This window comes from Vanellus vanellus (genome assembly GCF_965231255.1).
Source record: "Vanellus vanellus genome assembly, chromosome: 11".
NCBI lineage: Eukaryota > Metazoa > Chordata > Aves > Charadriiformes > Charadriidae > Vanellus > Vanellus vanellus.
In genome coordinates, this window is record NC_138916.1 from 13,715,687 (window position 1) to 13,727,467 (window position 11,781).

Here is an 11,781-nt window from a genome sequence, read left to right on the forward strand (position 1 = left end):
CCCCTCCCCACCTGGGAAGCGGAACCGGGAAAAACAAGGAAACCAGAGGGTATTTTGAATTTGGGTTGTAAATCCTGGTAACATCAAAACAGATCATGGAAGGATGCAGTTTCTAGTTGACTCAATACTTGCTATAATATCTATAAATAATTTAATTCTGAGGTTTCCATCACTTTTTAAAGCAGAGCTTTAGGCTTCTGATGACACATATGATAAAAACATACTTTTTGACGCGGTGCATATTGAGGAATTCTTCATAAGTGCATATGCGTACCCAGTTCTTTGAAAGACTTTTATGCCCCATTGATTCTACTACCTCATCAAATAGTAATCAATATGACTTCCTTTTGTTTGTACAGATCTGAAGAGGAATGATTACACACCTGACAAGATCATATTTCCTCAGGATGATTCCCCTGAATTGACGATTCAGCCTGGAAGCTGCACCAAAGAATCCGATTCAGCTAATTCTATTCGTCTGATGCTCTAATGATGTGACCAAATCAGTGGCTTCATCCAAACTTCATGGAATGTCACAAAGTTGTCACTTATCTTTCCTTCAGTAATTAAAAGAAAGATGTGTCAAAACAAGGATTGCTGTCTTATAAGTGGCATTTTGGCTGGTCCATAATTTAAGGGCCTAACAACTTGTGGTAACCATCTATGGAGAACATCTTAGCGGCTCATCACTTTAAAGGTTGAATAACAAGAAGTATTTAAGTTATGTTTGTAAAGGAGCTTTTTAGCAGAAGGTTTATTTTTTATTTTGTTTTGTTTAGTGGAGGATTTTCTCTCTGTAGTCCTGTGGTGTGCAATATGCCTTCAACCAAAAGGATTTTGGTAGTCGATGTTTTAAGGTGAAGCATTTGTCTGTTTGGCAGCTGTCGTACTGTCAATCAGCAAGAGACAGGAGAAAGCACCTACCTCTGTAACGCCAGAGTATTCGTTGAGCGTGTTTGGAAGTGTTCCACTAATGTTTCTCACCAGATGTCTTTTAATCTGGCCTTTTGAAGAGGACAGAGCCAAATGAGGTGTACATATAATGCCAGTAGGCTGAGGTTGAAGGTAGGAACTTGATCTGTTCCAATAGCGAGAGAGTGTCTCCTGAATCAGGATTCAGCTTCATGGCTGTAAAGCTGGGTTTTTTTTGTGGAATAGAGCCCTAATTGTGCGTAATGAAATTTCTTGTTTTATACATTTCAATTTTATGAAGTCACCGTCGAATAGTAACAAAGCCATGATAGACTGGTATAATTGTATTTAATAGAAGAAATAGTATGTACTGGTCCAAATAAGTTGCCTTGTAAGAACACAAGTTGGAAGTGCTTTTCCTCGTACGTAGTGACTGCTTCAGAAGTTATGCCTTCCAAAGATCTCGTAAAACCAGTATATCAAAACCGAATGTACACGTAACTTTTAAATGTATTTAAAATTGTGTAGATAACATCTTTAATGTTATGTTATTTGTGGTACTTATTTAAGAGAGACTAGGGTTGGATTAGCATTATGTAAAGTACGGGAGATTGCAATGCACCTTCATGCCAATAAAATGTAATTTAACTGTCCCAAATATTGTTGAGCATTCAGCAAGAAAAAAACCTGTTGTCCAACTGAAGTTTCATGCTGCGATTTTTTTGTTACATAGGTACTAATTTGTAATTTTTAATTAAAAGGGCAGTATATAGCTCTATAAATTTTTTTATTCAGTAGTGTATCTTATAGATACAGACCTAAGGCACGAACACAATAGCTGTTTAAATGGTGTTTTATGTTTGACGGGGAAAGGTAAAATGTTATAAGGATATAATACTGTATACATTTTGTATATCATTAAATCTTTAAAGAATCTAAAATAAATTTATTCTTGTTTACAGACTTCTGTTGTCCATCTTAGTCTGAACTGTTATTTGGGTGAATTTAAACAACCCTTTATGCAGAAAGGTAGAATTCGCCATGCTGGATCAAAGCAGTTGTCTGCCTTTGAGGTATCTCAGCTTTGACTAACACCAGAAACTGGGTGGGGGGAGTAAAAACTCTCAGAGTAGACAAACATATGTGATGGGGTTAAGGAGTAAATGAGACAAAACTATCTTAAAGCTCTTTACAGTGTTTGTTTTGAATTAGGAACTGCTTCTTGGATGCCTGACTGCATCCCCTTCTGTTGCTGTGGGGTAATGGGCAGTTATTCAAGATACTTGCACATTTTTAATGCTATATTCTTAGCCAAGTAACAGCAACAGTTAATCCGTAAGTGAGGCTGGCTTTTCAAATCTAGGGGAGCCTCAGATGTGAAAATGTGACCAAATTCAGTGTATGAAATAAGAAAACTGTTTTGGGAAAATTGTCAATAAACGTTAGGAAACTTTTTGCTTCCTGACAAATACTTAACAATGAACAGTTAATTTCTACAACCATGATACCTGTCTGCAGTGGTTTTGCCTTTATTTCTTAACAAAATGAACAGATGCACCTTTTGTGTGATGGGGGTGTGTGCTCCTGGGGAGCATTGCTGTGACTAGGGCCTGAAGCCCTTCCAAGACCAAAGAGGACAGGCAGGGCTGGGGAATGTACGTAAGACTTGGAGTGGTTAATATGGTACAAATTTATGTACATCTTCCTGGCATGAGTGCTAGCTTACTCTGTGAGACTTACTGCTAGGATTGTATGAGAAGCCTATGTCTACATTGTGGGGGGAGTGGGAATTACAGCTTTCACAAATTATCTTCGCACTAGCGGAAAAGAATCATAAATGTAAGTATCCTTCAGGGAAGGCATTGGAAAGGTGTGGTGGCAAAGAAAAAATTAACAAGTTGGTTTGCAGAAGCAGACTGACTGTGTTAGGATAATACCATGTCCTGTTGCTGTCAGGCTGCAGGAACATGAAGATTACCCCATGTAATTTGATTTGGTTGAGAACAGTGAGTGTCACTGCTGAAACCTCATCGCTCTTGAACTGCTCTATGAATAGAGAAGAATTGTGATCCTTCAGCTTTTAAATTTCCTTTAGATTACTGCGGAGGAGGAAAGTAGAAGCAGCACTGGAACCTCTGTTAACTATCCAAAACCAAAATATCAGCATGTCTTGTTAGAGCCTATCTTTTTCAGTATTCCTGTATGTTTAAATACAGGAATACTAATTCAAACCTTCCCTAATTATTTTTAGTAAAATTCTGAAATGTTTCAGTGACTTTTCTACTAAAAGGGCATTTAAAGAATATCTCTCATACAGGGAAATAGGTATGCTACATTATTTTCCTTGACAGATAGTTTTGATGCCCTACCACCGTACTCAGGATATTTTCATTAGAAGAAAAACCATTGAATAACAGATTAAACTGAATATTATATACTTGTAGACTAGTGTCGCTTGCTTACATAACTTCTGTTTTAAAATGCACTGTAATTTCCTCCAGCATCAATATATCTTTATGCAAAAACCTCATATATGAGTTGTCTAGTTCAATCTTTTAATTAATCCAGCAAATTTAGCATTGTTGGCTGCTTTTTTTCTCTCTTTTTTTTTTTTCTTAAGTATTTAGGTGTCATTGTTCCCTGTCCTGTATAAGAAAAACAAATTACTGGGTTCCTTCCTTCTGTCTGCTGTTCTCGGTATGTTTTCCAACATATCTTGTTTGGTGCTCTTTCTCTGAATAAATAGTTGGCTGTGCTCATGCTTGTCACTAACGGGGCGAAATCAAGATATAATTCCTTCGTATTAGCTATGGTGGGGCCAAAACTTAAGCACAACAAATTACTCTAGAAAATACATCACTGTAAATGTAAAGCTTGTGAACAATTCATAGCTGCTAAGCGTTTGGGGGTTGTAATTTAATTTTGTGCTTTTTTTTTTTTTTTTACAGCAGATGATGAGAGTATTTAGTCCAGTAATAGGAACTTGCCAAGAAAATCAAGGTGCGAGTTCCTGACATGGAGGTTCCAGATGAAGTGGACAGGAAAGGTAAGATATGCCAGGGGTATAGGGCTAATTACAGTTTCATTAGTAATAATGAAATATATCTCAGTATTATTTAACCATGTAGAAGGTGAAGGCATGTCAGTATGTGTTGTTGCACTACCCCAGTAGCAAATTAAAAGAACTATTCCAGGCAGTGGTTTTCCACGTTTGTGCCATGCTGCGGTATTTATTGTTGGGTTTGTGCGAAACAGGAGATACGGATAGTGATGTAAGTAGTAGTAGAAGTGGAAACAGCCCCAACAATTGCTGAGGGGTGTTGCAGGGCAGGAAGAGGAGGATTAGGACAAATTGCTTTTTGAACAGTACCTGAAAAACTCTTTCTTGCAGGGAGCTTTGAAGTCAAGAAAAATGGCGAGCTGATTATTTTCTGAGACCGAAACTTCAGGCTTTCCCTTTTCAAAAGATGTGAGTAATGGCCATTGCAACCAGTGGCATCCTTCTCTCTTCTTGTTTCCACAAAAACGCAATTAACTACCAACAAAACCTGCCCTTGGAAGGTGATGATAGGCAGGAGGAAGCTTCATTGTCCCTCACACCCTTGCTGCAACTGAGCAAATTTATTGTAGAAATTTGCTAGAACTTTGTTTCTTCAAGTCAGATGTTTGTGGCCATTCCGCAGCCTCTGCCGTAGCCATAGCTCAGCCTTTCCCTAAGCTTGCATGAAACACCTGACTTCCTCCGTCCCCCATGAGTAGCAGTCAGCATGTCCTTCTGTTAAGTCCCTGGTAGAAAATGTGGTATTTGTTCTAAGTAAGACTTAATAACTAATGCCATCTGGCTCCTGTTCCACTTGTGTGTGGAGACTGGGGTGGACATCACCTGGGCCAGAACAGGCCATGGGAAGGGAGCAGCAGCATAGAGCAGGAACTGGGATACGGCTTTGTCAATCAAATCTGCCAGTCTTGTGAGAGACCAGGGGTAGAAAAGATGTAACATGAGCAACTGGGAACACGAAGAGATGAGTAATGGAAGCACCTGTGTCATTTGCCAGTGACAAAAATGGTTCGTGGGAAGACAGAAGAATAAAACCAATTTATATTATTGGTTTTCTTTCTTTGAAGCAATATTTAATAAGTACATGACAGGTAAGATGGTGACCCAAAGCTGGGGGGGGAGGGGGGGAGTGGGTATTGCTTTTATATCTCAGTTTGCAGATACACAGTTTGGGAGATGAGTCGGAGGGACAGCAGATAAGCTGTGCAAAGAGCACTGGGAGACATCCTTTGCTTGAAGCTTAACAAGTGAGACAATCAGGGATTTTTTTTAATGGCTTCCTGGGCCTCTTCTCTGGATACTTGTTACTTCCCAAATTGTACTTTAAATGGGGAAAAGCTGCTGCTCTTCAATGGTGTAGGAAATTCAGAGATCAACTACCCTGTCTCATTAGCTAATTAAAAGACATTTATCTGCCCCTACCTTTTTTTCCCCAGGAAAATTTTCCAAACAGCAATGAACTAATTCAGCGTGATGTTTTGAGGTGGTTCTACCTGTCTGTGGTCAACACCCTCAATCGTCGCTGCCCTTCCATCGCAGCGCAGCAATAATGACCACTAACACAAGTAGGAGCAAACATGAATAAAGGTGGGTCAGGCTGAAACTCTCTGCCCAGTGGAAGGGGGGGGTGCCCATCCTGTCCCAAGGCTGCTTTGGGTGGTGCGTAGGAAGGAGACGGAGGCAGGTGGGGCTGGGCGCATTCTCCTGGGTGAGAACGGGTGGAACAGCACGGCATCACAAAGCCACAGGGCAAGGAGAGCCTGAGGGGACGGCACAGGACACGTGGGACCGTGCCAGTCATGCCATGAAATCCAACGGGAGAGGTGATGGTACAAAGAGCAGCAGGCAGCAGGCAGCCCCCCTGAGCTGGGGCAAGCACAGGCTCCCTGCGAGGTGGCCGGTGGCTTCCCGGCCATCTTCTATATGCAACTGGCCCAACTTGCTTTCTCCTCGGAGTCGGCGTTTCTCAGACATGGCTTCGAAAGATGGACCTAAGCATTTTCATAGGATACTAGTCTATAGGTAGAGCTGTTTGGAAATGGCTCTACTGCAATTTAGAAGGAAGCAGTTTTGTAGTTGTTCTGTAGCTATTAGATGATAGAAAAGGGCTGTTGGCCTGGGAGGTCTCCAGACACGGCAGGTGGTGTTGAGCTGAAGGGAAAGGAATGGCTTTTCTTGTTCTACAAAGACTGTGGAGGTTTCAGAGTTTTCCATCCTTCTGCACCAGAATAAAGTGACAGCCTTTAAAAATTCAACATCAGCGAGCACGTGTGGGTTGTGCAGGGTCCATGTTCAGACCTCGTTTCTGCCTAGTTGGGGATGGGGAGAGTTTGGTCCAGGACAGACTTGTGCAGCAAGGAAACAAACCTACTAAAATTTTCTTCGTGTGAATTTAGTAATATTTTGTGGATAAAGTCTGAAGAGCAACCCATTTATAGTGGCATCTGGACTGCCACCTATGGTTTTAGAAAATACATAAGTACCAGACCACTGAGGAAGTGAAATATAATATGCATTCTGTAGGGAGAAATGCTTAAGGTAGCTATTTACAGCTGGTTATGCATTTTGAGTAATTGTGTATGGAGTCAAAAACTAAGTGGAATTTTAGAAATAACTCTAAAACCTCAGGTATTTAAATAATACTTCTTAATGGTGTATATCAATGTATTGGGAAGAGCTCCGTGTGGGAGACAATCTTTACCACTGTATTAGCTTGATGAAAGTAAACATGAGCGTGACTTACAAAGAAGAGCCTGAAACAGCAGGAAGCCTCTCCTCAAGACAGTATCGCTTTCTAAAAACCATAATACAAACAGCACAGTAGCATTTTAGATTTCCACTGTTGTGGGTTTTTTTCTAGTAAGTGCAAGTATGACTCCATTTACTTGGAAGGTGTGAAGAATTCCTGCACGGAAGTGATGGAGAGGAACAGGCGGCACCCAGGGCTCACCGGCCTGAGGAATCTGGGCAACACGTGCTACATGAACGCAATTTTGCAGTGCCTCTGCAGCGTGCCACCGCTCGTGGAGTTTTTCCTCTCAGGAAAGTATGAAGCAGCCCTACACAAGTAAGCTGATTTATTCACACTACTTGTATTTTTCTGCCTGGCACTGCCGTCTTCCTCCCAAGGGATGCGTGTTGCCACGAGGACGTCTGAGGCAGCCACCTACCGGCTCCCCACCAGGCAGTTACAGTCAAACTGGCCACAGGCTGCTTTCTCTCTCCTTCCTCTGAGACCCTGAGTCATTTTTCCTTGCTGGGTAACTTAAGTGTTACACATTTTTTTGTCGTTTTGATGATCGTACCAGTTGCTACCATTGCTGTCTCAATGATGATTCCTGCTACTTTCTAGTATCTGCAGAGTCCTTCAAACCAAACGACAGGCTCTCAGAGCGCGCCTGCGGGTATTTTCTAGGTTTATGTACTACGCTCCCATTTGAAGGTGGAGCCACCAACTTTTCATTCTCTGCCTGAAAGTTATGTTTATTTTTTCCAAGGGAGAACGGCCAGTCAGTGACTGCCTTTGGCTGTTTGATGTCCGACATGTGGCTTGGAGAGTTTGGCTGTGTTTCCCCAGAAGTTTTTCATTCAGCCCTCGGGAAGCGGTACCCAGCCTTCAGGAAGAAGGCTCAGCAGGACGCACAAGAGTTTCTGATCTGTGTGCTGAATGAGCTCCACGAGGCTCTCAAGGTAAGAGCTCAGCTGTGGCTTTTGGGGACCGTAGCTGTTTCCTCTGCATTTCATGATATAGCATTCCATGAAATAACTGCCTATCCTCCTCTCCTGAACTACGTGATGTGGCTGCTAAAAACTGTCATTTTCTTGTTTCATACCCACATAGACACAGTAATTCATCTGCTTCTTGTCTAATGCTCCATCAAATTGCAGCCGCGATCTAAATGATAATGCTGTCTGTTGCTCCATTATCCTCACCTCCTTCTGCGCTTTACATTCTTCCCCTTTTTCATTTCCCTGAAATCTTCTTGCCTGCCATGCTCTCATGTCTGCCTTTCTCTTCTTTGGATCCACTGACAAAGAGCTTGTCTAGCAATTAAATCACTCCCATCTACTGTCCAGAATATTCTTTTTTTTTTTAATTTCTCTCAAAAAAGGAATTTAGCTTACTTGATGTTTCATACATGCAGAGTAAAGTTATAGCATTTTAGAACATTTCAGAGCCGCGTTCTGTGACAGTAACTATTAGCCTACACAGGCAGTGGGCAGTGACCACTAAAACCCAGTGAAGGCACTTCTGAAACAGTTGGTTACCCACTTTTTGTCAATTATTTTTAAACTTTTCTTCTCTATAGTCAAGCAAAAGACAATGCAGACCTGATGCAAAAGCAAGCAGAGGGAGTGTCGGTGAAACATCTATCATCACACAGCTATTTGAGGGCCAACTCAGTTATGAGATCACATGTCTGGAGTGTAAGACCACCGCCGAGAGACCCGAGAGCTTCACCATTCTTTCCCTGCCCGTCCCTTCTAAGAGCATGTGCTCTCTGCAGGTACGACTTCTAGTACATTCCTGATGGTTTCTGCTCCGTGTGGGAACAGGTGGCTTAGACTAATATGTGTTATTAAAAAGATGCAGGATTTTAGTTACTTTGGTTTCCTGGGCACTAACGGATAGTTTTTGAACTGGTCCTAAGAGAAGTGGTGTTTCTGCACTGCTCTCTGGACCACAGAGGCTGGTAAGGTCATGGCAGCAGAGCTCCTGAGTTGCCATGGGATGAGGGATATTAAGGTTGTTCCATGGCAACCAGGAGGGTTTCTTTTAGTCATCAAAGCATTTCCTCATTTTTTGGGGGGAAAAAGGAAGCCAGTGTTGGCTTTCCAATTTTTTTTGGAAATTTCCAATTTCAGCCTTGCTATATCGTACTTCCATTAGGAAGAGAGCTCCAAGATATGGCAAACCCTTCTCTTACCTTGCTTAGGATCTTCAGTGGTGGAGATCTGTTTGATCAAATGATTTTATTATTATTATTGTTTTTCTTTGACAGGACTGTCTCAAATGCTTCTTTCAGCAAGACACATTGACTTGTAACAACCAAATCCACTGTTCCTGGTGTGGAACAAAACAAGATGCTGTGGTAAAGAGCATCATAACTAGGGCACCGCAGATCGTTATTTTTCACCTAAAGAGGTACAGTCTATATGGAGTAGGACATGGCTGTCCCCTGGGATTTGTGAGACAAGGACAGTCACTTGCATTTGCATAAAAGGGAAAAAAATCACTGAAAATGGGTGTGTTTAGTACTTTTGATACCTGGAAGCTAAATAGGCAGTTAGAGAAATACACCTGTCAAACATGAAAGTTGCATTCCTGAAATCTTGGACTAGGTGTTCTGCCTTACTCTGTCCTCCAGTCCACCAAGTTTCCCTCGCTACATTTGGGGTCTCTTCTCCAAAGGGAAGAAAAACTCCTCAGAGGAGTGACTGACTACAGACTAATGCAGCAGTTCATACAGTCCATTATTGCAACAGGGCGTTTTGCTTGTCATTATTGCAGCCGAGACACTGTATTTTTGTTTATCCCATAACTAAATCAGGTCTAAGCAACTGGGTCTACTAAACAGAGCAGTGCATCAAGGTAAGAGCTCCTGACTAGCAGACTTGACTAGTCACCCATGGCCAGATGCCAGATTTATTCTCAAGAATTTATTCTTAACAACTTCTCACCTATAAAGAAAATTACATAACCTAGTTCTGGGAAGCCAAATCATCCCAGAGTAAAGTTATTTAATTGCCCACTCAGCTTCTGCTTTCCTTGACATGCTCAAATGAACTTGTGGTCCTCAGCTGCAGCCCTTGGCCACGTTATAAAAGTTTAGAAGTACAGCATTGTACTAAAAGTTAAAAAGGAAAGAAAGTGGGATGGAGCCTGGCATGAAAGAAGAGCTGACAAGAGCACAGTCCAAAACATTTAGGACGCAGTGACAGAGATGCAGAGATTTGACTTCTGCCATTTCTCATAGACAGAAGGATGAGGAAGCAAGATCTTTGCTTTTCTTGCTGGACATCTCTTGCAGGTTTAGGGCATTTTCTGTCAGTTTAACAATCGATGTTATTAGAGATCTTTCCATTTCAAAACACCGGGTCATTGGTTTTTTTACCCTTCCCCTAGGAAAGTCAGTTAAGCAACCATCACAATAGAAGAAAGAAGGTGAGTGCTATTTAAAATAGTTCAAAATTCCTTTTCAGGTTTGAATGGCAAGACAAACACAAAAGGAAACTCTTGACCAACATCTGCTATCCACTCAGCAGCCTGGATCTCTCTCCTTACACTTCCCCACCGTTGTGCAAGCATGCGGAGTACAGCCTGTGCGCGGTAGTGGTGAGCTTTGCCTTTCCTGCTTTGATTTGTAATGCCCTGCCTCATGGAGCCAATGAAGCTGGTGTTAGCTTGGACTTATATATATGGTTTATATTTTATATATATGGCTTATATTTTATATATATGGCTTTTTTTTTTTTTTTGGCCCTGCCATGGAGATAGTGCAGTAACAGTATGTAACTAAAGAAGAGAGGAGACATTATCACTTCTCTCTCTCTCCTCCCCCGCCATCCCCATGCTCACACGTGTGCACTCTGGGCACGTAACACCTGGTTGGAGCTGCCTCAGCCTTTTCAGCATACTCACAAGCTGATGCTGTGCAGATCCCCTCTATAAATAAGGACTAAACAGTCTCTTTTCCCCTCACTCACTGCAAGTGGGACCTGCTCATAGTGACCTGTATCAGGGCTAATAGCTGGGTTGCAAATTTAATATTGCAAAACAGAGAAGTGGAATCATCATCTATTTGCTCTGCTTCAAAGCATTTATTTGAATTAATACTCCTCACTGCAGGCCAAAGGAGGATAGAATCTTCTCTCCCATCTTTTCCAAGTGCAATAAAAAAAAAAAAAGAAAATGATTGCCGTGTCCTAGCTTTGCCTGTAAGGAGAAAGAGCAAGCCTTCTGCTTTAACAGGCTGTGTTGTTTGTTACAGAACCACTCTGGTTTTCTGGATGATGGCCACTACACAGCGTTCTGCAAGCACTCAGTCACCAAAAACTGGTACAGCTTTGATGATGAGCAGATCACAGAGATCCCAAATTCCTTAGTACAGACTGACAATGCTTATCTCCTATTCTACACCTGTCAAGGACTTCCCTGCACCCCTTAAAAAATCTGCTAGCCATGGAAAATGAACACGGAGTAGGCTGGCAACTAGAATTCACCGGCAGCATCAGCCACATCCTGTTTCATCAATAAACTAGAGCATTTGCATTACCTGATGATCCGTCACGGTCTTTCAGGAAGTAATTCCTGGAAAGAAGACGTACAGCTTCCAAGCCTGTTCAGGAACGTGCATCCACTCCATTTGTACGAGGTCTAGTGCTTGTTTTCCCGTGACAAACCCCATACATCCCTCTAAAGAACACAAATGCTGAGCATATGATGCACTTACCTGAGGATTACTGTTTCTCTGTTGGTTAAGTATATTGTTGTTTTAAGCTGCCATGCAGAAACTGACAGTAGGATACTAAGGCGAAAGCACGCAACCAGACGAGCGAAGGTATGTGTTTCAGAAGAGAGCTGGGAATAAGTGACCGTTAATATAAAAGAAAGAAAAAGGCATTATTCCAGTACTGTCATTTTTGTCCCTCTAGCATAGCACATTTGTTTGCAGCTTGTAAGCACCTGGAAAACAATCAATCCTGGTCTTAGTTCCATCAGCAAGACACACGCATGTAGACAGAGAAAAGTCCAGAATGTAGCATTTAAGATTTTTGAATGCCAACCTAATCAGAGAGGGAAAGCTAAC

General features: G+C 41.8%; 2 protein-coding genes across 2 annotated transcripts in view; both read left to right on the forward strand.

Moving 5' to 3' along the window:
* The window catches only part of TRPM7 (transient receptor potential cation channel subfamily M member 7), a 57,930-nt gene extending 56,055 nt beyond the window's left edge, over positions 1-1,875 (forward strand). Inside the window, exon 40 of the mRNA XM_082488507.1 lies at positions 360-1,875. Within this exon, the coding sequence (XP_082344633.1) occupies positions 360-490 (131 nt within the window). The 3' untranslated portion in view covers positions 491-1,875. The remainder of the gene's footprint in view (positions 1-359) is intronic.
* Positions 1,876-6,924: 5,049 nt separating this feature from the next.
* On the forward strand, positions 6,925-11,139 carry USP50 (ubiquitin specific peptidase 50; the record flags this gene model as incomplete). Its single annotated transcript, XM_082488961.1, has 6 exons — positions 6,925-7,037; positions 7,468-7,660; positions 8,281-8,478; positions 8,974-9,116; positions 10,175-10,307; positions 10,963-11,139. The coding sequence occupies exons 1-6, from the start codon at positions 6,952-6,954 to the stop codon at positions 11,137-11,139; spliced, it is 930 nt and encodes a 309-aa protein (XP_082345087.1). The 5' UTR covers positions 6,925-6,951.
* Positions 11,140-11,781: the final 642 nt, after the last annotated feature.